The sequence below is a fragment of the Ictidomys tridecemlineatus genome, chromosome 6 (genome assembly GCF_052094955.1).
Source record: "Ictidomys tridecemlineatus isolate mIctTri1 chromosome 6, mIctTri1.hap1, whole genome shotgun sequence".
NCBI lineage: Eukaryota > Metazoa > Chordata > Mammalia > Rodentia > Sciuridae > Ictidomys > Ictidomys tridecemlineatus.
In genome coordinates this window covers 72,054,126-72,080,513 of record NC_135482.1, presented here as the reverse complement: position 1 = coordinate 72,080,513, position 26,388 = coordinate 72,054,126, and the positions used below count along the sequence as shown (strand labels likewise).

General features: G+C 36.8%; 1 protein-coding gene across 2 annotated transcripts in view; it reads left to right on the top strand.

Annotated features, from left to right (window-relative positions):
* The window catches only part of Pdzrn4 (PDZ domain containing ring finger 4), a 351,420-nt gene that overhangs the window by 276,904 nt on the left and 48,128 nt on the right, over window positions 1-26,388 (top strand). For both annotated transcript variants that reach the window (XM_005324834.4, XM_040280800.2), the window contains 2 exons: window positions 7,629-7,885; window positions 11,180-11,282. In XM_005324834.4, the coding sequence (XP_005324891.2) occupies window positions 7,629-7,885; window positions 11,180-11,282 (360 nt within the window). The remainder of the gene's footprint in view (window positions 1-7,628; window positions 7,886-11,179; window positions 11,283-26,388) is intronic.

The window sequence follows — 26,388 nt, the reverse complement described above, 5'->3', positions numbered from 1 at the left end:
TAGCCAAGGTTCTAGAAGGAAACAGAAGGCACAAATGGTTTAATTAAAGAAAGCTTGATGATAGTACAGTTTCCATAGGTGGGAACAGGGTTAAGATTGAAAGAGCTTAGGGAATAGCAATGGAGAACACTTTACTTGCTTAATTATATTTTTAATTGACAAATAATATTTGTACATATTTATGTGATACAATGTGATTTTTAAGATATGTATACATTGTAGAATAATTAAAACATGTTAACAAATAAGATGGCTCACCTAATTTTGTACAGAGATCATTTAATATCTACTCTTATAGCAATTTTGAAAGATGTAATACATTATTATTACGTATGGTCACCATATTAGGCAATAGACTGGGAGGAGCCCGAAGGAGAATGGAGAGCTGCTCAGAGATAAGTATTCATTACCTGTAGACCTAGAGTAGAATGGTGGGCAGGGATATGAACAGAACCTGGCAAGCATTGGCATCTTGAAAACCAGGTAGAGAGGGGGCTGGATGAAGAGCTTTTATGTGCTCTCCCCAGTGACTGAACCAAACCAAATGCATGGTTAGGCAGTATGTAGTGGTTATCATCCCAAAACACAAAGATGGGTAGAGAAGAGTGGGCTGTGGATCCGAAGAACAAACCAAGAACAGCCAGCTCCTTTGCCAAAGAGGAAAACTTCTCTTTATATTCTTAAGGCAGAGGAGCTTAAACTTATTTATAAAGAGACAAATAAACTATGTCGAATACATTCTAGTTTATTTCTCTCATTTAGAATCAGAATATATCACACAACCTGTTCCTTAATTACAGGAATAATTTGTGTAAATAAGTGATCTTCAAATGTGTTAAGTCCCAAACAGGAAAGTCTAGAAATGTGGCAGATGGATAAGGAAAGGAACAGAAAATACAGAAGAAGGGATAAAAAAAATGAGGCAAAGAAACAACAATAGAAAGCAATTGTAAAAGAGACATACCCAAGACTTCCTACAGACAAAACTGTAAATTGACTCAAGAATCGTTTTGAAAAGTTCACAAATAAAGAATTCATAACATCTTAACATGAAAAGTTAAGGTTGAATTTTCCTTGCATTTGGGAAACCCTAACCATCAAAGTATGCCATGGAGGGGGACCAGGAAGCAGTACACTGGACCACTGTTGTGACCGCAGTGCTACAATCCATGGGCTAATGTCATACTTGACCTTCTAAATATTTCTCTGGGCTGCTGGGAGCCTTCAGTTCAGTATTACATATATAATCATTTCCCACATATGCAATTTTCTTTGGTGGGAAATGTTTATAGTATCATATAAGCTACCTGGTAAGGGAAAATCCCAAAATGTCACAAGTTAAATGTCAGGCAACATTCCTAACCTTTTGGTGTAGAAACACAAGTTAGGAGGCAGCCACACACAGAGTCAAGCAGGGGTCCAGAAGCTGTTGGAGATGCAGTAAGACTAAATTATAACAGTGAGATCCCACCCCACCTTGCTGTCTCTTTTGGGGGAGGGGATGAATTGTTATTCAGAGAAGAGACTGCTGGAGGTTCAGGTAGTCTGGGTTAGAGATCAGTTATTTCCACTTGTATGGAAAAAGACTGTTTGAAACCTGGGAACTTCAGAACTCAAGGAAGCTGCAACACCCTCATACACAAGGAGATGAAGCTACACATTCCTCTTTGTCCAAAAGGAACCCAAAACCACTTCTTGATACATCTGCTTATGTGTCAAATCCAATAACTACCATATTCTCTTCCAAAAACCTAATCATTGAACTGTCAAAAGTAGTACACTGGACAAAATGGACTCTGGGGTTGATGCAATCTAACATTTCTAATGTTCTAATGCTATTAAACTACATAATGAACACACACCTACATACCATTGATTGTTTTGTTGATTGATACATTTTTTAAAGGCCAAAGTTCATTTTAGTCCATCGACCACTAGGTTTTCTTCATGCATTTTGCACAATTTCTGTTGTGCAAAAATTGTGCATGAATTCCTTTTACTATAAGTGTTTTCTTTACACTGTGCAGTATTTAATTTACATAACAGATGCCCACCTAAAACCAAACATAACAAAGTTTAGGAAAAATTATATGCTTAAATTCTTTAAAATTAACTTGAAGATTGCATATGACAAGTGGTTTAATAACTATAGAGTTTGGATTATTTTGAATTTCTTCCATACCAAACATTTTAACAAGAATTTAAATGTTATTTGCTCTTTCTATGAAATGTTACTAAACCATATTCTGGCAAGAACTCTGTAATTTCTAAATAGAGAATTTGATCTGAATAGAGAATTTCATCTATTTGGAGAATTTAGGAAAAATTAATTCCACAGTTACTTTTGCGGGTAGGAGCTCTTGTGAACTAACTGGGTAACATCATCAGGTCCACCAGAATCCTAATATTCAAACCCTTCATTCTTATTTTCAACTTGAGATTGGGCTATGCTAATTGGTATCCATACTTCTATGAGATTTTCTTTTATTTATGCTCCATTGGAAGCCATAAATGCTTGGAAGTTCTTAGTTTTCTTAGGGGAAGTTTGAAAACCCTCATTATTTCCAAACAGATAATTCTAGAAAAGGCCATTCACTGTGACGACTTGGATATTCATGTGAGAGTGGGAAAGCCTGTTGGTTTTCTGTTATTCAAAAAGAATTTTCATGTGATTGAATTTGGAGGAATAATCAAAGAGGAACAGCTCATATCCAAGCACAAGCTATCATTCACTGAGGAAGTCAGGATGAGTGGCCCAGGTTTTGCAGTTTATCCAAAAGGGTACATTATTCATTAAACAGAAGCTTCATCAAAGATTGCCATAATACAGTTTACATATAAAAGGCTATATTCTTTACTTAACATTCACAAGTTGCTATGGCTTAATTAGCCCATCTGCCACAACAAATGTATTCACACATCTTTAGCACTGATTGCTGAAAAGTGATTTTTTTTTTCTCTACCCACTTAAGATCGTACCATCAATATCATGGAAAATAATAACTTTTTAGAAATAAGATGCTCAGAAAGTGGAAGACTTCAGATTATGGTTTCCTATGATCATTTTTTCTTTAAGTGCCCCATTGCATGTGCTTGCTGGTTCATCTGAATGTCTATCCTGTGACTGCTTCAAAGGGGACAGAATTAAGACCTCTCTCCCCACTTGCATCCAACCCAAATTTAGTTTGTCTGAGGACAACTACATATCACTATTTATAATATAATCAGCATCTCTCTTTTCTCATTTTTGCTTTTGCCAGTTCTAATGCCTTGTTGTTGCATAATGTGTTTGCTTTCTGATTTATTCTGAATCAGGTGACTTAATCACCTTCCCAGAGTCCAGCTTTCCCTCTCTGGGACTGCTGCCCTCTCATCAAATAGCAATCACATCTATCTTTTTAGTATCACTCTAGCTGCTCAGTTGCGGCCCAAATCAGTTTGGGCTACAGTTATCAAAATTCCAGATGTAGCAATAGATGCAATTATACTATTCATGTTTATCATGACACTCTACCTTATCTCTCATTCTGTTTAACAAGGTTTTGTGGGGGGAAAAAACAACTTTCCTTGTAGCATACTTAAACTGCTATACTTGAAACTCCTGCTTGAAAACTTCAAATCAAAGTCCTTAATACACTCCTTTTTTTTAAATCATCTCATTCCACTAGTTTTGCTCCCAACTCTCTTCCTCTATTTTTTTCTTCCTGAAAATCAATTCTGTACTCACCTAGCAAAAATAATAATTTTAAAATAATAATAAAAAGGAATAAGAATCAGATGATGAAGAAGGAGAAAAAGAAACTTGGATATGCATCCTTAGTTACCAAGTGGGAAACCTTTAATAGAAGGCTTCTCCATCTCCAATCTCATTCACACAAAACCAAGTTCAATATTTAGAGAAGGAATAAGAGGTAAAGAGAAGAAAAAGAGTGTCAGGGAGCAAAGACAGTGCTAAAGATACAGAATGATAAAGGTATGGCACCATGACATCCAAAATTCTTATTGGTTTAGAAACTAACCACTTGAAAAAATGAAGTTTTAACACTCATTTATTTGTTTACTTACTACAGAATTTTCCTGTAACATTAGATATTCTTCCTGTGTTGTTATTCTCTCTAGCTGTAACTGAAGACAACTAAGCAAAGCAACTGCCAGCAAATCCCAATTAATCTACTTTTTTTTCTGTTGTGAAAGGCATAATTTATAAAATGGTGACCTTTTTGTAGGCTAACACTATGTTGATGAACTTCAAGTGAAGTGAAAAAAAGAGTGTTTAGTATTAACAGTGCTTACATTTTCTAAGAGATCACGTGGGGCAGCAGAGCCTTTAAAGGTCATAGACTTCTTTACTTTGAGAGATATTAAATAGCTTATGAAAATAGAGGTCAGCGGCATGGCAACTGGAAGAAAAGAGCATTTCCCAATTGGGAAGGAAGATATTTGAGATTGCATTTCCTGTTCTTTTTTAAGATTATATTTGACTGTCATAGCAAAGAATAAAATTTGCATATAAATGCCATCATCATAAATGAATGGACACAGGTCATAGAATCGATAGCTATTGATCTTAAGTTTGATGCCAATTGTCTGCCAATACAAAACATTGTAATAAAAACTAATGATTTCTCAGTCTAAAATACTTTTCCTGCATATTTTTTTTGTTTCTGCAGAAATTATTGTTCAATCTGAATTTGTCAAAAAATAATCTTACTTGGCACATAGGAATACGAAATAAATAATCGTTATCAGTGGGAAACTTACTTTTGCAAAACGTGTTCTTGCTTTGAACAGCACTAAAGTAAATAAGTGTACTGAACACCAAGACTAGATTGACATAGGCAAAGTTCTCAGCCTTCTAAGGAAAAAAAAAATAGATTCATGGCATTGTCTACAAAATATTGAAACCCTTTATCCACTAATAGACTCTAAGGTGTGATTGGGAGAAATCCTGGCCACAAATTTTCCCTTTAAACCTCAGATAATGCTTAAAGTAACTTCAAAATGGCAGGCATTCCTTTAGTTCATTCTGCCACTTTTAGAGGTTGTTCTTGATGCAAGGTTGTAGGAAAAGGTTATCTACTGACATAGATCCAATAGATGTTACATAGTTGGTAGATAATGACTGAGAGTTTATTTCAGAGAGAGAAGGGTATGGAACACTGCAAGAGTGGGTCTTCATTAAACTGAAGGGACATCATGAAGCTGAAGGCTGGAGACAAGAGGACAAGTCTGTCTTACTGCAGAGACTCAGCAGTCTTAAATGCCACTTTGTCATCTTCAGGATTTCTGGAATTGATAAACACTGACTACAATGAGAAATAGAGGGTTGATATCATTCAAACCTGAGGGGCAAGATATTAGGTTATGCCTCTCAATTCTGGGCTTTCTTTTCTGATTTGCTGACTGCACATCCTCAGGGGAGACAGTGTTGGCCCTGTCCCAGAGCACCTGGCTTGCCTCCAAGAATGAACAACCGTATTTGTAGGTACCCTGTGTTGCTGTATCCCACGTGCCCAAGACAGACATCACAAGATGGTGTCGATGAAAACTCAGTGACAATTTTTCAAGCTTATTCCATGGAGGAAAGAATCGGAAATGGAGTGCACAGACTAGTGAATGCTTGCACACTATTGGGCATCCACTTGGATTTCTATGTGCGGGTTCTTACTAGTGATCCAGGGACTGAACTAGGACTGATTTTGTGCCATGGAAACCTAATTGCTCCTTTTTTGAAGGCACATTAACTCTTTCAGGGTCCATTGAGTAAATTAGATCGTGCAGGTCATTAAGCCTGTCTCTATATAACATGCCCATTTCCACCTGGCATTGTGTCATTTACCCTCAAATGCCCCATTCTTGCTCTGAGTGCATACCTACCCTTTGTGTATTCAGGAAGAGAGAATGTGTTCATCTGAATGTCAGCAATTGTTCTACAATCTCATCTCACTGACTTCCTGTTTTAGTCAGCTTTTTCACAAAGACTAAAAAGGATTTGACCAGCATAGCTGTAGGAGAGGAAATGTTTATTTGAGGGATCAGTTTCAGAGGTCATAGTCCAGAGAAGGTTGGCTCCATTCCTCAGGGCTTGAGGTGAGGCAGAACATCATAACGGAAGAGTGTAGCAGAGGAGAGCAGCTCATATCACAGTGATCATGAAGCAGAAAGAGAGACCCCAGCTCCAGATACAGAATATATACCTCATAGCCATGGCCCCAATGAACCACTTCCACCAGGCACACCTCTAGTCATCATTCCGTTAATCCCATCAGGGATTAATTCACTGATCAGGTTAAGACTCTCACAATCCCATTATTTCTCCTCTGAACCCTTTTGCGTTGTCTCATACATGAGCTTTTGAGGGACACCTCACATCCAAATCACTACATTTCCTTTTGTTCTTTTTAGGCACCCTGGGATCTCTAAGGGTTTGCTACTGCCTAACAGATATCAGTGTTTTACCAACAAGGAGGTGGCTTAGTTATCTGTCAAGAAATGTTTTAATTCCCAGAGTATTGGGCACAGGACTGGGTCACCAAATTTCTCTTTGCATTGGCAAAAGCCAACATTATTAATTCATTTAGGATAGGAGTCATGAAGCTATATCAGGATCCTAGAGTCCTTTAATAAAACACAACTTCCACTGAAGCTGTGTTCTCAGGACCTATTTTAGCAAAATAAATGGACAGCTATTTCAAAGCAGTCTGTGTTGCCCCTGAGAAAGGGCTAAGGAAAGTGTGCAGATGTTTTGTGTGCTACCAAGGCTGGGAAATATCCCTGGCCCTCAGTAGGCAGCTGTGGGAGAGTCACACCTAAAGAAGAAATTTTTTTTCTCTCTTAAATGCCAGTGGTTGTGCCTTGCTGCAGGGCATGACCAAGAACAGATGCAAACTTCACCTCTTTCTCTGTTACGACCAGGGCTACCTTGAACGGTCATAACTGAGTATAAATTGAGACAGGTGAGGATGCAAAGGGATGCCAAGTGAATTGCTTCAGAGGTGTTCAGAGCAGCACTTCTTTCACGTGCTAGAAATCAGCTGTGGTCTTATTAAAATGCCAATCCTGACTCAGTAGGTCTCAGTTAGGTCCAGGGATTCTATAGGTGTAAAAATCTCTTCAGTGATTCTGAAGATGCTGGCCACACTCAGAATAGTGAAGATTTATGATAGAATTCACGTGAGCAACAACCTAGTCTTGGCTAAAAAGATGAATATGAAGGAAATTCGATAATATTCTCAAAAACCAGATTTCAGACAAGTAAGACTTTGATTAAACGCTGAAAATATCACCAGGCGATTTGTTGATCATTTTTTACAAAGGATATATTTAATTTCTACCTATCTTGAGGTTTTGGGAACACCTTCTGATACTGATGTGTTATTTAAATTTGTAAATCCTTACTAATAATTGTGATGATATTTTATTAATCAATTCCAGATACTTCATAAAGTTACAAAACTGATCTTCACTTCCTCCTGTTGGGAAAGAGTTTGATAAATGTCTGATTAAATATTCCTTTAACAATTCCTATCAGAGCTGGCTGAAATCTCCCCTCTCCACTGTCTACTAATCTGTCATGATGCCCCCTCATTCTTTCCTCCAAGATGAACACTGTCCTTATATCCTCCTAGGTCAATGGGAAGGATCTCTCAAAGGCCACCCATGAAGAGGCAGTGGAAGCTTTTCGAAACGCCAAGGAGCCCATCGTGGTGCAGGTGTTAAGGAGAACTCCTCTCAATAGACCCACCTATGGAACGGTCCCCGAAGTGCAGCTCATGAATGCCAGCACCCAGACTGACATCACCTTTGAACACATCATGGCCCTGGCCAAGCTTCGGCCACCTACCCCTCCAGTGCCAGACATCTGTCCTTTTCTGCTATCAGACAGGTATTTCTCTGTCGTTTGTCTCCATGACCTATTTGTTGTTGTTTGCCATTGAAAGCAGGTATTGGAAAGAATTGGTCCCCTCAGCAAGCTGTCAACTATGGAAGCAGGCTCCCAGCTCTGCTTGGAAAATCTCTCCACTGTGCCTGCCTCTGGCAAGTCCTTAATTGTCCCTGCTAGCTACCCTCCTGACCCACCCAGTTGCTTCTCCTCTGCAATCAAACTTGCTGAGATACAATAAAAAAAAAAAAAAGGTCTGGCTCTGATTAGCTCATCTATATACTTCCAGCCCTCAAAAGCCTCTCTCTACTCATGAGTCAGGGAAATAGCTTTTCTCACCAAAGCTGCCAAAAAGCTTATTAAGACTCAGGTGGAAGTGACATGTTGGCACTATACTCTCCTCTGTGGGTTGCTTCTCTCTCTCTCTCCCTTGCTTTTCTCTTAAAAGAGAATCTAGAAAACTAATTTAATTAAAGTGCAATTCTCTAAAGAAACCAATTACCCAATATATTGAGATGTAAACAAAGGGTCCTGGCTGTCACACAGTAAGTAGAGTGCTAGGAAATATGGAGTGATTAAAGAAAAATTTCCTTTCTATTTTTACCTTGTTTTAAGGCAGTTAGATTTTAATTCAAATACTCTTACATGTATATCTTTGGAAGTGCATTTTGACCTATACATTTTGTTCTTTGAGCTTTTAAGCAAATATTCAAAGATTAACAAGAGTTTGATTTATAACAGCAGTCTCCTCTTTAGACTTCATTTTTATTGCCTTCTCTAATCCATTCTCTACTTAGTCAACAAAACTGATCTTGCCACGTCTCTGCCCTTTAGTGTCTTCTATAAGCTGTTTCAGTGGGTCACGGGTGTGCATTTGAATCATGTGGGAACTTTGAGAAGCTCTATCAATGCCTTATCCCACCACAGGCTAATTACATAAGAATTTTTAGAGTGGAGTCAAGGCAACAAAAATTTTCAAAAATCTACCTAGGCAGCCAGGCACAGTGGCGCATGCCTATGATCCCAGCGGCTTGGGAGGCTGAGACAGGAGGATAGCTAGTTCAAAGCCAGCCTCAGCAATAGCAAGGCACTAAGCAATTCAGTGAGACCCCATCTCTAAATAAAATACAAAATAGGACTGGGGATGTGGTTCAGTAGTTTAGTGGCTCTGAGATCAATCCCCAGTATTCATCCCCCGAAAAAAAAAAAATAATCTACCTGGGCATTTCTAATGTGCAGCCAGGCTTTAGAAACTACTCCTTGAAACTTCAACTTCAGGAGGGCCATGGCTCTGTTTGCATGCTCTCCATGTAACTACATGATACATAGTCCTTTGTGTCATACATGGGCACTAGGTACTAGGTATAAAACTATGAAGAAGAATAAAGCCCCTACCTCCTGGAGTTTATATTCTAGAGGAGGAGATGAATGATAAACAAGCAAACAAATATATAATATTCATTAGTGCAGCTTTTGACACAATAAATACTTTCTTAAATGAATAATAATATTTAACTTTTATTAGCCAACTGAACACATTTTAGGTAATATTGCAAGTATTTTATATTTATTGCCTCATTTAGACCTCACAACAACCTGATAAGGAAGCACATTCTATTACTACCATCCCTATGTCACAGATGAGAAAACAGAGGTTAAGTAATGTGGCCAAGACCACACAGGAAGGAAAAAACAGGGCCAGTTTTCTAAGTAAGACTAAGAGGTCTGACCACTGATCCCACTCCCTTGACCCTTGTACTGCGCTGCTTTTCCTAAATCTTGTAGCTCTTAGCTTACAGGCAACCTCTTCCAGCAAACTTCCTAGGAATGCAGTAGGTTCATCTTCATCATGTGCTTGCACTGTTTCCATATCTTCCTTTTAATCATTGCTCTGAAATTGCTATTGTGCTACTTTACACAATTAATTGGGAGAAAATTGGATTTTGTGCACCAACGTATTTCCAGCACTTAGCATAGTGCCTGGCATCTGGTAGACACTCAATAAACGCTTACGGAATGAATAAGGTGTTCCTCATGATAGAGTTCCACTCTTACTAACCGAAAGACCAGGAAAACACACCAAATGCTCCCAAACAGTGAGCTCTGACCTTCTCCCAGCTCTATGAGACTTTTCAGAGTCAGTCTAGATCCAAGCAAGGAGGCTCTATCTGGCAGACCAGCAGACTTGGAGCAGAATGCTGCATAGTGATGCTTTTGCCATTTTTTGCTTAACCTTATATGGAACCAATAGCCACAGAGATAGTAAAAAGATGGTGATAGAGTATTTATAGTAACCCTAGGAAGGTATCAGGATGCATCTCTCTCACCTTTCAGCCAGCAAAAAGGGAACTAATTTATATTACTAACTCAGTTTTTCAAAAATGTCCACAATGAAAAGATTTAGAGGTCATACCTGCAACCAATGTTTCAATATGACAAGAATTTTTCAATGACTTTTAGAAATAGAGATGGCTTTATACCCTTTCCTAGTAAAGTATGCTTAACTCTCATTTACTGAAATGTATAGTATCTATATCAGAACATATAGCAACTCAAAGATCACTTCTACAAATTATTTTAAATATTTTCCAAACTTGAAGGATACACAAAAAAGTAATGCCCAGGTTCCCACATTTGCTTTACCTAATCTATTTTCTCTGTCACTGGAAATGTTACAAAAGGATTTTGAAAACTGTGGCGTATAGGAGCTTCCAGTGAATTAAGACCAATGAGTACTCTTTACTATTTGAGCATGCACCCTTTATCAAAGACAGAAAAATGTGGGCTATGAGGGCAAAGGAGGAGGGATGTCTTAAGGAATGAGGGTAATGGAGTATATTCTATACTCTGAAAAATATGAACTTTTGAAAATGGCTTTCGAAAAACTGTTTGGGGCTGTATATTTTGAAACTGGTAGCACTTTGCTCCAAAATATACCCTTTTGGATAGATTGCAGTGTCAAATGCCACACACCCATGTGAACAGGTCACATCAAAGTATCACTTGAAGCATCATGTACCCTGGAATATTTTCCATTGGTCCCTTCACAGAATGCCATTGCAACCTGGGCCCTTCTGTTAGTGTTCTCTTAGAAATAGCAAATCGATGGACTTCATGGAGATGAGAGAGAAAAGCAATTGCTTTTTCTGAGCTGTAGTCTGTTTGAAGGTTGGCTCACTTAGATAGCTACAGTTCTTATTCCAAAGCAGAGAAAACTAAAGTGAAATCTAAAACCAGTTTTAATCTTGAAAACAATCCTTTTGATCCACTTCTACCATATTGTTGCATTCCCCATAGCTGCCATTCTCTTCATCCAATGGACCATGAATTTTATGAGGACAACGAGTATCTTTCCAGCTTGCCTGCTGATGCAGACAGAACAGAGGACTTTGAATATGAGGTGAGATCATTTTCAGACCACTTCACGTTTCTTCATGAAGTTATGGCTGAAGGTTTTTGCATAATAAAAAAACGAATGTATTACTGTAAGAAATATCTTGCCTATTATATATCTAGGGTAGGATCTTTTTAACAGTATTTGTTTTAGCTATTTGTTTCCATTTTAAGTACATGGGAAAATATTTTTATAGTATAAGCTTGAAAATAACTTGTCTATATTTTGTTGCCTTTTATATGCAATTTTATAGCAGCTATATTTTTTCTTCTTTCTGTAATATAAGTAGATTTCTAAGTAGAGTTTGGAAAGATAATTATATTTAAAGCCAAAATTGTGATTACTATTTTTAATTCATTCACGAGTGTTCTGTTTTTAATCAATAAAGTAAATTTTATTATATTAGTTACATCATCTTTCACACATTCCATATTCTCTTTATTTGTGACTTAGGTAAGTACTCTAAACAGCATTTCCATAAGTATTTTAGATATAGAAATGGCCTGCTGCCCTTTGTTGTTAAATTGTTTGGCCTTCTCATGTTATAGTGGTAGAGAACCTGTACTGAAACACATAACACTTCAAAAGGTCCTAATTATTTTCAGAGCTTTCACAAAAGTTAAAGGATTTATCCTAATATTTCCTCTGCTTCTGCAGTCTATAAATCTTTGAAAGGTTTCAGACTACTCTGACATTTGGAAATAAAATAGATTGAGGAGGTAAAGAAGCTTTGGTAAATAGGCAGAGAACCCAAGATTATCTGCCCTTTGGATGCTTCAGATGATGTCATACAAGTTCAGCAAAGTGTTCTTTTCCATTTTACAACCAGGAAATCCTGAAATCTTTTCTCTTAGGAGAACCTGAAATCAAATAAGGCCAATTCAGTGAAGCTCGCCTAAAGCAAATACTCGTTTATTTGAAATCTTCCTCCTGCAAAAGCCATTGCTAGCAGTTACAGAAATCATCATTTCTTTACAGCCAGATTCGGCAGGATGTGCAATGACACCTAACATCTGAGTATGTGGTTTTATTGTCAGTGATGATGTTAATTTTTTTTCCTCATCATCATTAGGTTGAAAAATTTTATTTTATAAATGTCCTCAAGTACTGGCATACATTGAAGTATCCATTAAGTTTTGTCTACATGCATGCAAAAATTAATCATGAAATTAAGTTACTTCTCCAAATAATTCGAGAGTAAAGTCTTTTTTCCTTCAATTAATGAAAACTTCGGGTTTAGGGCCTGGAATTATCAAGATAACTTAAACTTTTCATTGAGTTTGTGCCTTGAAGTTCCTTCAAAATACGTTCCTGTTCTAGGGGAGGGCATAGGAGAAAGACTTCTTTAAGATAAGCAGGTTAACAAGAAAAATGCATTTAGTTAATCATCATGTCATAGAAGTACAATGCAGACAGATTTTCTTCAACTCTATGAAGCTTATTGTAGCTGAACCACATCCTCCTTTGTGACCACTATCAATCCTAAGTAGAGTCTCCCATTAGGAAGATGCCAGTGATGAGTGCTCAGACAGGCTCACTGTAGCCTGTAATTCAACTAATCACAGCATTATAGTCATTAATTTGCTGTCAGCTGTGATTCTTGTTGCCAAAGGCACCTTTCTAAGTGATTGAAATAATGAATGTTCCTGTGAAATTTAAATAAGGAAGGATTTGCTATGACAGTCTTCAATCATGAGAAAGGATGCATTATGAGAACACCAGGCAGGTTAAAGGAGTGGGTAGAGACAGAAAGGATACCCCCGGGACAATTCACCAAATGTAAGAGAATGAGGAATCTACCCAGTCCTCTTCAGTTTGTTATCGTTAATGACACACCCATAGAGTGACACATGCTATCCCCCACGATTGTGACAGATTATAAAATCTCGTCAGTCCACTATCATTACCAGAGTCTGTTAAGGATACTATTTTAATTGGACTGATCACAAACTGCTGATCCTGTCCTTATGTTGGGCACATCACTATTACACAAAGAAGCAGACTGATGGAGCATTTCTGGGACCAGCTCCTCTGGGAGCTTTACCATAACCCTGCAGCTCTAGAGGTAGAATGGATGAGCATCTTCAGGGAATACCAGTTTTGTGCCACTTAAAGAACATTACAAGAGACTGAATTGTGGTGGTCAAGCAGAGATTTGTATTCTTCCTTCACCTAAACACGAATAAACATCATCCTGGCAATTAAGGAAATTTAAAAAAGACTAGTTTTTTTTTCATCTACTTTTATTCATTTGTATCATAAGTATTGAACGAGCACTTAAAAGGTACCAGGAACCTATCAAAGAATAGATTTATGCAGTTCCTGCCCTAGTGTAGCTAAACTTCTAGAGGAAGGAGAATGGACAATGAATAAGTAAATAAAGAAGTATTGTTTTAGAGAGTGACAATTGCTAATGGAGATCAACAAGCATGGGTATCAGAAAGGGGAGGTTTGGTGGCAGGACAGGAGGTTTCTGTCTTACACACAGTGGTGGGGAAAGTCTTCTATCAGGAGAGACATGAGGAAAGTAATAGATGGAGCCATGTGGAAGGAGCTTTCAGAAAGAGGGAAGGGATAGTATAAAAGCCTGCAGCAGGAAATGATGGTGAGCTCAGAGAACAGCAAAGAGGTAGGGTGCTCCAGCAGCACAGAGAGAACCAGAATGGGAACAGGTGTATCTGTGAGAAAGGGTCTACTCTGGGAGCCTTTGGCTTTTGCTAGGAGATGGGAGGTGGCTAGAGCAGATCAAGGCCATATTCTGGCTCTATGGAGTGCTTCTCTGGCTCCTGGGATGAGCTTGACAGAAGGAAAGCCGGGCAGTCAGATGAGAGGAAGAAGAGCCTCGGACCTGGATAGTGGTCATAGATAGAGTAAGACACAATTTGGAAAGACAGCATATCTACCCTGGCCCCAAGGGCTGTGCCTAAATTTCTGTGTTTCCGTTTCTTGCCTCATAACTTTAATACAGTTTGTAGTGCTACGATGGTTTTTTTTTTATTTCATTTATTTATTTATTTATTTTTGGTCTGACTTTAAAAAAAAAACATCATAGAGCAAAGTATCCTAGAGCAGAGTGAAAGATAGCTTCTGGCATCCCCTGGAACTACCATAATAAACATGCTCTTTAATAAACGCAATTCTGAACCTGCTAAAATGCAAACTATGCAACTACATAGGCGCCTTTTTAAACACCTACTTATCACTGACTTAGTGAACCAAAGCTGATCTGTCTATCTTGTGAATACATATTTAGGGACTTTTAGCACATGGATTATTGACCCAGCAGACCAAAGCAAATCTGACTATCTTGTAAATACATATTTAGGGACTTTTTAACATGCAGATTATTACATTGATAGACTGTAACAGCTCCCTTCAGAGCTGTGATGGACAGCAAATGCTTCTTTGGAGATATTATAGTCCATGTGTCAATGTTATAGTGACTATGGTGTGTTAGGGACCTCAATGAAATTTTAATGACACACATATCTCACCATGACCTATCACCACTTTTCCTAAGAAAAATATTTGACTAGGTTTCAAATTTCTCCACCAAGTGCTTCAGAAAAGTCTCAGAGGACCAGTCTACATTAAAAGACTCACAGCTTGAAATTTGTTCTCTTTAAAAAATGATGGCACTTGTTCTCTAATTAAAAATGATGAATGATTTTAATTTTATTTTTGAGAGGGAAAAAATAAAAGTATCAAAATTTAAACAATGCACCCATCCTAAGAGTCAGGAGGCTCCCCGCCACTGGGGTACCACTGGGAATTAGATTCTCCTGTTCTTTATTTTCAACTTTGTTCATTTTTTCCCCCTAGAGCCAGCTAAAGGTTGAAATAAATCATAAATAGCCCTTAGCAAGTCAGAGGCAGACCTCAAATCCAACCTCTACCAGAAATAATTTAAAGGGAAAGGCTCTGAGAAATATAGAGCTCTTTCATCCAACCCCTAATAAAGATGTGTTTGCCACTGCCTGAGAAAAAGGAAGAAGCTGAATTTTCTGCAGCATTTGCCAGGAACTCTCAGAAATCAGTGCTGATGGAGAAGTGAGAAGCCAATAAGTGTCCAATTTTAATAGTAAAAACCATCATGTTTACTAAGACAAACTAATAATTGAAGCAACATTCCTGGGCCTCTAAATTTTCATTACTTGGATATGCTTTACCCCTTGAAATCAGGCTGAAGTAACATCTCCAAGAGCCTGAATTAAGTACCCTTTATGTGTCTACTGTCATAAAAATGGAAACAAAAGGTATTTTGAGAGTATTTTGAACCAGTGTTAAGTGTAGAAAGGAGAGGGCAAGTATATGTCAGAATTTCATGTACATGTTAAATGAAAGCCAAACACTTGCGCCAGTTTCATAAATAGAAGTGAGCATTTAGCATATTAATTAGCTTCCTCTTGGCAATCCTCATGCAGAGAATAAGTAAACCCTTGTGCTATGCTGAGAAGTGTCATTTTGCAAAATGTACTTCCGGGCACTGGATCCTTCCAAATGCGTGCAAAATATTTGTGAGAATTTAAGTATATAATCTCTCCTACATAATTATGTAGAATTAATTAAGAGAATTGTGGACCAAGAAGATTGGAATTGCACATATACATATACGCAGGTGTACACAACAAGTGGATGAAGTTTTAACTAGATTCCAGCCACATTTTTTGAACTACATGATTTATGAAGTTAACATAGAGAAAAATCTCTCCTGTGTGAATGTGTGAAGCTACAGGGTTTTTGTTGTTGTTGTTGTTGTTGTTTTGGTCTCTAGAAACAGAAGATTGACCTGCATTCTTTATCATTCTATCATATCTTTGTTTCTTGTGAGTGGAATAGATGATGGATTTAGTCTCTTGATGAAGGAATAAATGAGAATCACCACAGCTCTCTGTATGAAACAACTTCTGAGCAGCTCAGTCCTTTCCTCTTTTTTATATAAGGGAATTGAAAAAAAAAAAAACCTGGGACCACCATCAGTCACAGCAAATGCCCTCTCCCTTTCCCACCAGGTATCTGTTCTTTGAGTCATGGGATTTAATACTAGTACTACTATTAGTTTCAGTTAAATAATTCTAAGGAAAGTGGTAAAAGATGGGGAGAAATAAGTAATGAACTAGAAAGTTAATGATCTCCATAAAAATTGGTCTTTAATAACCTTCATTGTAGGAAATCATAGAATCTCATACCTGGTATAAATTTGACATGCTCTCTAATCCACCCTGGTACCTCCTTTGTAATATCCTCACCAAGGGGTCATTCAGCATATGTGTGAAACACTAAAACAGGGAGCTGAGGGCCTTTGCAGCTAGTCAATTTTGACTTACGACTTCTGACACTCAGAGAGGTCACCTTATGAAAGAGCTTAAAATCAGCCATGAAAGGAACAGGTTTGGATAATTGATCCAGAGACTATGCATTATCTACACATTGTGGGTCACAGTAGAGAAAAGAGATAATAGTGCATAAAGTGTGAAAGGGTATGAGAGCCACAATTTTTTTTAGTTCACTGAATACTTTGCATTTCACCAGTTTCTTTTTTCCCACTTGTAGGAAAATAATTTTACAATTATTAATGAAATATCTAAAACAATGTTTAACTACTTACCAGGGTAACAAAACCATCCATTAAAAATCACCTTAAGTGTCATTCTTTGGGGAGGATTTCCTGACTGGAAACAAATCTAGATGGAGGTGAAAATATTTTTATTACTTGAACACTGAAGATAACAAGGTGTTTTGTCAGTGTGGAGTTGGTTCCTGGGGATGCCTGTTAATGGCACCACCATTTTCTCAATTAGATCAGCTTTTATTCTTCATCATGGAGACTGAGCCATGATATGAGTCATCATATATTGGAGCTTGTATTGATTGCTAGGATCTCTATGACACATTTCTCCTTCCCATTCCCCACCGTCTCTGTTTTGTCCTGAACATCGCTCTACTTCTAGGTAGGTTTTTGGTCTCCTGTGGCCAGTTCCTAGTCTCTATAGTCATCTTCTAAACCAATGCCAAACCAAAACCAAAACAAAACAAGATCAAAAAACCTTCCCCAGTATACTTCTCATTAAATCATTATCTGGTTTATCATTTTGTATGACTCAGTGGCTTGTATTAGCTCAAAATTCCTCTGCCTGATTTTGATGTTCTTTGCACTGGTTCCTACCCTACCTGTACACATCTTGAGGTCTGACGCTACAGCTCTGTAACACAGAGAGCAAACTGTGTGCTTTCCTCTTCTTATGCCTTTGCTTATGGGCTTCTTTTGCCCTTGGAGCCCCTTTTGACAATCTCTACCATCAATCAAAAATGGATCCAATCATCACTCCCTCAAAATTGCTCCACAATGTCCTCCAAAACATAACGCCACCTTTCCTACCACTGAACTCCTATACCACATTCTAAGTAGTTCCTAATTTTTAGATTATGCCCTGAGTGATAGCCATTTGTATATTTACCTTTTCTTTTTCCTTCTTAATAGATTGTCATCTTTCTTAATAGCTGTGACCACCTCTAATTATTTTTATATCACCAGGAGAGTCTGGCATATGCCCTGGCTCACAGGGGGTCTTCAGCAGCATTGCCCTGATGAATGAATAAATTATTGACCAACTGCCCTTGTTTTATAAGGGCACTGAAAACAATTTCAAAGTATTAAATTCAGAAAAAGGGAGAAGGCTGATGAAGAACAACAACTTGAAATCAAGTATGCAGTCTTTGTTTCCCATAATTCAATTAATCTAATAACTAGAATAAACAGATTTAAGCATATACTCACCCCAGACTATAAAGAAAGAAAATTGAGGATTTTTTTGTTATTATTATTATTATTGTTATTATTACTTTAACTAGAAAGATGTATATGTTTCACCCCAAACTTAGAAGCTGGTGAAACCTGGTAAAAAGACATACTAATTTATGTACTTGGGAAATAACTAGGGTTTGATACTGTTAGGATATCTATACATCCCAATTTGCCCTAAATATTCCTGGTACATAGCTAATGTTTCACTGTAATTTTGAACAGTATCTTATTAAATATTCAAACATATACTAGCAGTACAATACATCCTGTGGCTATCTTAATTTTTTATACTTCTCAACTATTAACCTAAACTGATTGGTTGTGATCACTGGTAATATTCAAGGTAGCAATGAGTCCAAGTTCAATTTGAATACTCATGTTTATAATCGAATTATTTCCCTAAATTGTGAGAGTCTTTTCCATGAAAAGTGACTAGAAAGAAAATGCCACAAAATTGAGGACAGTCTTTGAAATTATTAAAATTCTTTCAGATTTATTACTGAAAGAAAAGCTAGTATTCCTATTAATTTGGTCATGTAATTTTATAAAACAAGTATGAAGCAAATCTATCTTTGCCTCACAGATTATGATAACATTAAACCTTCTTTCAAGAAAAACACATTGAACCTTCCAACTTTATTAGACAAAGCAACCAGGGGCCCATGGGACTAGGAATCCAGATATACCATGAAGTTTCCTTACACTGCATACATAAATTTTACCAAAGTGCTGACATTCAGTTTTTGTTTAAAGATGCTCATGACACACATTCAGAGGATTTCCTTAATTATTTGAAGGTGTTTGTGAAAGGTTGTATGTAAGGTGAGTATTTACATATCAAATCATATTTTTCTACTGACTCCTTTCTATTATGCTTTCAAAGAACTGTTTTCATAGGGGTAGAGGCAGGGAGCTGTCTTTTCTAATATAAAACAAATTGCATGTAAGGATTCCCATGTTTCTTTCAGGGGCAATATAATCTAGTGAAAAGAAACCAGCAAAGAGTGTGGTCCCAGTTCTAATTCCATCCTTAGTCCCTCCAAGCTCAGCATCATGGCATGTGAGCTCCACAGAGGCAACTAACTAGTGTTGCTTCTGCAGTGGCTTGTCAGCATCTGTTTCTCCAATGTAACTCATATTAGCAAAGTGAGACAAAGTCATGGTCAAATCCTTAAAAAAAATTACACATATTTTAACATTTCAAACCTATCAAACATATCGTAGATTTTTTTTCTTTTTATTTATTTTTTATTGGTTACACATGACAGTACAAAAATCTTGACAATTAGTACATTTGAATCAAATGGGGTATAATTTCTCATTTTTCTGATTGTACAGGTTGCAGAACCACATTGGTCATATTGTGGACTTTTACAGGGAGAACACACTCACTTACATGGGCACACATTGATCTGTGTCTCATACCAGTTTATACCAATTGGTAGCAAGTAGCACATCTCTTCATATTATCTCTGACTTTAACTTTAGTATTCAGGGTAAGTTAAATAATATATATTTGCTAATTTGATGTGGTGGATGCAGTCTATGGCAATTAGAAAACAAATCATTTTATTTGAATATACAATTATTTTTAAATTAGAAAAATACAGAGAAGAAAACTGATATGGTAGATCTTCCCCCATTATACTATATTGTCTCTAAAATAAATATTGGAATCCACAAAGGTGATATATTCTTTATTGGGATGACAGTTCTCCTCTATCTCCTCCTTTAAGGACATGAGCTATTTGTAATGTCCTGGTTCTTGGCTATGTGTTTGGTGTACTGCATTTACTATGCATTAAATAATCAAATCTAACATAGCTTAATACAGTTTAATATGAACAAAAGAGATCCAGCCCAGATGATGTGTCATGAGCCAAAGATTATGGTAAGCCCAGTCTATGTATCTGAGATCTAAAATAAGATTTTAAAATATTATCACCTACAATTGTACCACGTAACCATTTTGTGTGAATGTTCCTGTTTTGCATATACTGTGTTTATAGAACTACAAGTTTAACATTTTAGGTGGTGTTTGCATTTTTTTTCAGATGCATGTATGAATCTCCATCCACATTTCAGAAATACCCTTATAATAAAAGCTTTCTAGAAGTAAAACTGTTGTATTAGAGCATATAAATAGTTGTTAACAGTTCAGATAAATGAGTATTAACAAATTGTTTTCCAAAAGAGTTCTGTCAAAGCCGGGCACGCTGGCACACACCTGTAATTCCAGCAGCTCTGGAGGCTAAGATAGGAGGATTTCGAGTTCAAAGCCAGACTCAACAATGGCGAGGCACTAAGCAACTCAGGGAGACCCTGTCTCTAAATAAAACAAATAAAAATGTGGGGTTGGGATATGGCTCAGTGATCAAGTGAGCCTGAGTTCAATCCCCAGTACCAAAAAAAAAAAAAAGAGAGAGAGAGTAGTTTTACTAGTATTCAGTGGTCACCTCCTTTATTACCATGTAATATTTTTACAAATTTTAAAAGGGAAAGAGAATGGGGGAAAGGTTGGTCAGTGGGTACCAAGCTATAGGAACATAGAAGAACTGGTGTTGCACGAGTCCAGGTTCTGAGCTGCTTTCCTCCTCCACACCCTCCTACCATGATGTTCCGCCTTACTTTGGGCCCAGGGCAATAGAGTCAGCTATCTATGGACTGAGAGACCTCTGAAACCATGAGTGCCAAATAAACTTTTGCTCCTTTAAAATTGTTCTTGTCAGGTCTTTTGGTCACAGTGGCAAAAAAGCTGACTAAAATGTGGAAGGTGACCATAGATAATGCTAATGTACTGTGTCTTTCAAAAAAGATAGATGAGAGGATTTTGAATGTTTTTACCACAAAGAAATGATAAATGAGGAGACAGATAAATACTTAATTTAATGTGAACATTACATAAAATATACATGAATTGAAACATCACAAAGTACCCTGTAAATATGTACAATTTTATATGTAAATTAAGTCATTTAAAAAAAAAACCTTAAAATTTAAGAAGCACTTGGGTTAAATATCCAGTTTATGGAAATAATATAGTCCCATCAATGTAGTAAGTGGACTTTAATGTTATAGTTAATATTTAAGGCACATCTGCTTTCGTATCTGATAAATGTTCAATTATAGTTCCACGGCATATGGTTGGTAAAAAACATGAGGCAAAATTTCAGTGCGTTAAGATGTTTTAAATGAAATCAGGGATAGTCTCCCAACTTAAGCATGCTTCTTCCCCATATCTGCCCTCACTTTTCTCTTCTTTAATATCGCATCATCTGCACAATCATGAGACACTATGGCCAGTTGCTAGTCTCTCAGTGGTGTACTTTAAAGATCACCTACAGTCCTTAAAGTAAGACTTGCTTTCTTGGTAAGGTGGCACAGGCCAGGAAGCTCAAAGTAGTCTTAATTCCTTCCTGCACTGCACCTCCAATCATCTCAGTTCAGCCTGTGGAGTCTCTACAGGCCACCCCCACTCCTCATTCCTTCTGAGCAGTAGCCTCACAGTCTCTGCACCATTGTCTCCTACCCATGCTATCATGTCACTCTTCTGATGAAAACTCTTCCAGGATTCTCCTTTGCTTCTGGCATTGCTGCTCAGTGCTCTTTTCATAGAGGAATAATGAGGAACATGAAGTACTTGTAGCCCACGGAGTCTGTGTGTACAGCCTGAAGCACAGTTCTCTGTAGGTTTTGTGTTTCATTTTTTAAAGTGATGTGAAATTTGCATTATACCCCTTAGTAGACACACTGTAGTTTTAGAAGAATTTAGATATTTTACCAGTAACTCAATTTTATTCCCTTATCCACAAATTGATACTTTAAGGAGATGCATTGTGTTTAAGCTGTGACTTTGTGGATCCCCTGACATTTGAGTCTGGAAAACTCAGGCCTTTAGAATGCAATGTGAGCTACAGAACACCCAGAGCTTTTCCAATCTACCTTCCTGTGCTCACCTACCACTAATCAATGCACTTTAGGATACCGTGATCCTGCCACACAAACTGCTTACCATTCCCCTCAAGCAAGCCTTGCCTTGATTTCTTATGGTTTTCTTTTCTTTTTGCCTCAATCCCATTTTATCTTTCTCTGCTCTGTTATCCCATCTCTAGAGCCCACTACCCATACAATGGAGGTAAAAATATGACACAAAGGCAAAAATAAGTTTGAACTATTAAATATTTGACAAACATTACAGTTTTCACTTACAGAAGCACTGGGTCTTGGTCTCTGGCCTCTGCACCCTCCTCTATTTGCCTTATTGACAGATTATTGTTTGTTCTCACTTCAAGTTCCCTTCAAAGTCTCTAACTTTATGCAGCATGGAGGATCTTTCCCTGTCTTCCAAGTACCAAGCACGTGATAGAATGATTGAAGTGATGATTAAATCTTAAATATACCTGCAGGCTAACAAATCAAAGGTCAAATCTATAAAGGGGGTTAGACCAGAAATTCATGAGCATGTTCTCATTTGTTTTTCAAAAAGTTTTTTATTCAAATTAAGTATGAGAGAAAATATGTTCATATTTTTCTAGCTGAAATTTGAAATTATTATTCATTGTTCCAGTAAATATGCCAAAAAGTATGATGCATGCATGCACGCACACTCAGAAAGCCCATGCCTCTGCATCTTTATTGCTAGTAGGGTGTTTCGAACGTAGTGATGAAACAAATAAATCTTTTGGCTCACTTTAAAACCAGAGAAAGATGTCAACGGTAATGATGATGCTTACAGATGAGACATTAGACAGTAATATTTTGAAATACAACAACAAATAATCTATGCCTGTGGTCATCATAAATGGAATAGATTAGGAGAATATGAAGATGAATGGCACCAAGTGGATGATGGCTTTGATTGAATGGAGATAAGGCCATTACGTGGGTCATCAGATTTTAAATGACCAGATGTTGTTATGTGCACAGCACATTTAAGGCAATATATGTATATCTTTGGTGTTGATGCCACTTATTACAGAAGTCCCTATTTTGGAAACTCAAACCTAAAAGTAAATTGGAGCTCTATAGCAAAAATTGCTCACCAGCCAAAGTTATAATTAACCACTCTCTCAAATACCCTTCTGTCTGTGCTTTCATTTCATTGTTCTCACCTCTTAAAAATGTTCCCTTTTCCTATTTCTATTTGTTTTTCACTGAAAAAAAATATTGGAAGTTAAATCTGCAGCTTTTTTTTTTTTCCTTTGTTCTATAAAACACATTGAAACCATTTGCTCTTTTCACTCTCCTGGGAAGACCAGATTTTTTAAAGTCACAGATTCAGCCCAGTAGGAAGTGGATGATTCTATAGAAAACAGTAACCAAAGAGGAACTTGCTATTTAAAAGAAAGAAAGAAAAAAAAAAGCATGTACTTTTAAAGGGAGAAATAGAAGATGAATGGAGCTTTCCTTTCAAATATAAAGGACTATTAGTAATTATGGCATACTTTTAAATAAAGATGGATTAACACATTTGGAGACAGAAAAATTAAATGGTATTTGGGTAGAAGACAATTAAAGAGAATTTTGATATGGTGAAATAAGAGCCATAAGAAGACTAAAGGATATAGAAACACATGTGTGGTTCTTGACAGAGGAATCGGGAGCCCATGGAAGTTAAAGATTCACCTATAGAGCAATAATTTTATTTTTGCTACAAAAAAAAGAAAAAAAGAAAAAGAAAGAAAAAAGTTTCATAATTTTAAAAGCAATAAATTCCGATTGTTGATATTTCCTTATTCCAACTTCAAAGCATGTGTAACAGAATATGTATTCTTCTCTAGGGGGTTAATGGTCAAAAGTATATAATATTTCACCTTCCTTTCATAAACAAACTAAAACTATTACATCCTACCAAGTATGAGTACCTGTGATTTATCTTACAAAAGAGGTCTAAAATTCCAAAATAGCCCTTGGAAGGATAGTAGGTTTCCAAGGGGATGTTTATGAGTAACTAGAGGATCCACTGACAGCTGTTGAGTCTTTTTAAAGCCAGGAAGTTCATAATCCTTAAAGAATTTTTCCTTCCTTTGACTTGTACGTGGATATGTGCCAAATAAACACAGTTGTGAATCCTTTTCAGCAAAAGTTGTAAATATGCTTTAAGATCCTGTGAATAATTTAGTTGAGAAATTGAAAAGAAAACCGAATCCCTAAGGAGAGACACCACTAAGTATTTTAAGTTAGGAAGGATTTAATCTCTTTATGTCTGAAATGCACAGAAATGAATAAAATATCTTTTTTTCAAAATAAAAGTGAAAGGGACCCCACACCTGTTTCTCTCCTTCCAGTAACTCAGATGACCGGCAGAGTTTCTATTGCCTATGGTTCATTGGAAAGTCTAAGTTTTCCAAATGAGATGCTTTGGGATTTATCCATTTAAAAATTATTTTTTGGACTAATGCAATCTCATGCAGTAAAACCTAGTGTAGGATGGTTAAACAAATTCATAGGCATAGAATGATTCATATGTGAATATCCAGCTAGAAAATCTCTCTCACACAGGGACATGCATTAACCTTATCAAAACCAGAGTAGACATTCCTGTGCAGGTTTTATTTTTTTATATCTTCCCAAAGCAGATTAGGTCAAATTTTCTTTCAAGGAATTCTCTCAAATCTAGATAAATTGTTTTTAGGACCATTTCCTGCCACTTTCTTTAATGGTTCTGACTATATCCACAGCATAGCAACAAAGAGTCGCCTTCCTTGACATAATAATTCAAGGTGATCAATATGTGATTGCTATTAGATCCGTCAAATAAAAATATTCTAAGATGTTTTCTAATACCCGAATTACTTTGCTCGTATTCCAACTTCCAACTATATGAAATAAATTTCCTTCGGTAAGTCCTCATTTACTAGTCTTTATAAATAATTTATCCATTAATTTGTGAAACAACCCTTCAAAATTTTTATCCCAAACAAACTAAATTTCAAATTTTATCCTTCTTACTAAAGGATGTCAGTATGTTTATGATCTGCCATGAGTAATCTCAAATCAGACTCTACTTCTTATATTCCTACTTCATATTAATGACTGTCTCAGGTATTGAGAATCCAGGGGTCAACAACTCAATACAGCTGCTGTCCTGGAGCTTGTATTCAAAATGGAAAGAAGACAATAATGATATCGTTTAAAGTAAGAAAATCTCAGATGAAGATAAATGTTAAGAACAAAATAGTGTGCAGTGCCAGTGTGGGGTGACTACAGACAGGGTGGTCAAAGAAGGCCTCTCTGAAAGAAAAGGAAAAACACTTGTGCACAGACCTCAGAGAATAATAATAATCACCAACATGAATTATTTCTTGCTGTAAAGCTCTGATAAAATTTCCTTATTCATCCACTTTTGAGCAACTATAAAGAAGTGGATGACATACAAAAAGCTGTGAATATTCAACATATGTAATTTGATGAGATTAAAGATGAGCAAATATTGGCAAAACCATCACCACTATCTATGGCATAAACATTCAGGAAAGCTGTAGGATACAAAATTAACACACAAATTCAGTTGCACTTCAATAAAATAAACAATTGGAGAAAGAAAATAAGAAAACAATCCTGTTATAATAGCATCAAAAATAATAAATTTTTATGAATAGCCTTAACCAAGGAGAAAAAAGACTTGTACACTGAATTTTTTAAAAAATAAATAAATAAACATATGAAAGAAATCAAAGCAGACACAGATAAGTGGAAAGACATCTCCTTCTCAGGAATTAGAAGAATTAATATCGTTAGAAGGTTCATACACCCGAGGAAATTCCTTTCAAAATCCCAATGGCAGAAGAGGGAAGTTTATTGGGGTAGGAAGGATAGCAGAATGAATCTGACATTATTACCCTATGTACATATATGACTACATAACCATTGTGATTCTATATCATGTATAACCAGAAGAATGAAAAATTATACTCCATTTATTCATGATGTATCAAAATGCATTCTAGTGTCATGTGTAATTAATAAGAATAAAAAAAAAAGACATGGGAAAAAAATCCCAATGGCACTTTTTAATATTGACTCATTTAAGCTTTACTACAAATGGATGAGGTAGGAATTATAATTACACCCATTTTACATATAAGGGAACTAAGGCAGGAAAAAGTCAGGAACCAAGTCACAGCTGAGTGGCAGAGGAGATGGTGGTCCTGTTGCAGCGCCTGGCTCCCCAGCACCTGTTCATCTACACAAAAGGAAGCTAAATGGAAAGTTCAAAGTCCCTTAGGAAAGAAAGAGCTTGGCTCACTATGCCAAAGCCAGGATCCTTTGGAGTACAGCTTATAGAAGACAGAGTAGAATTATTGG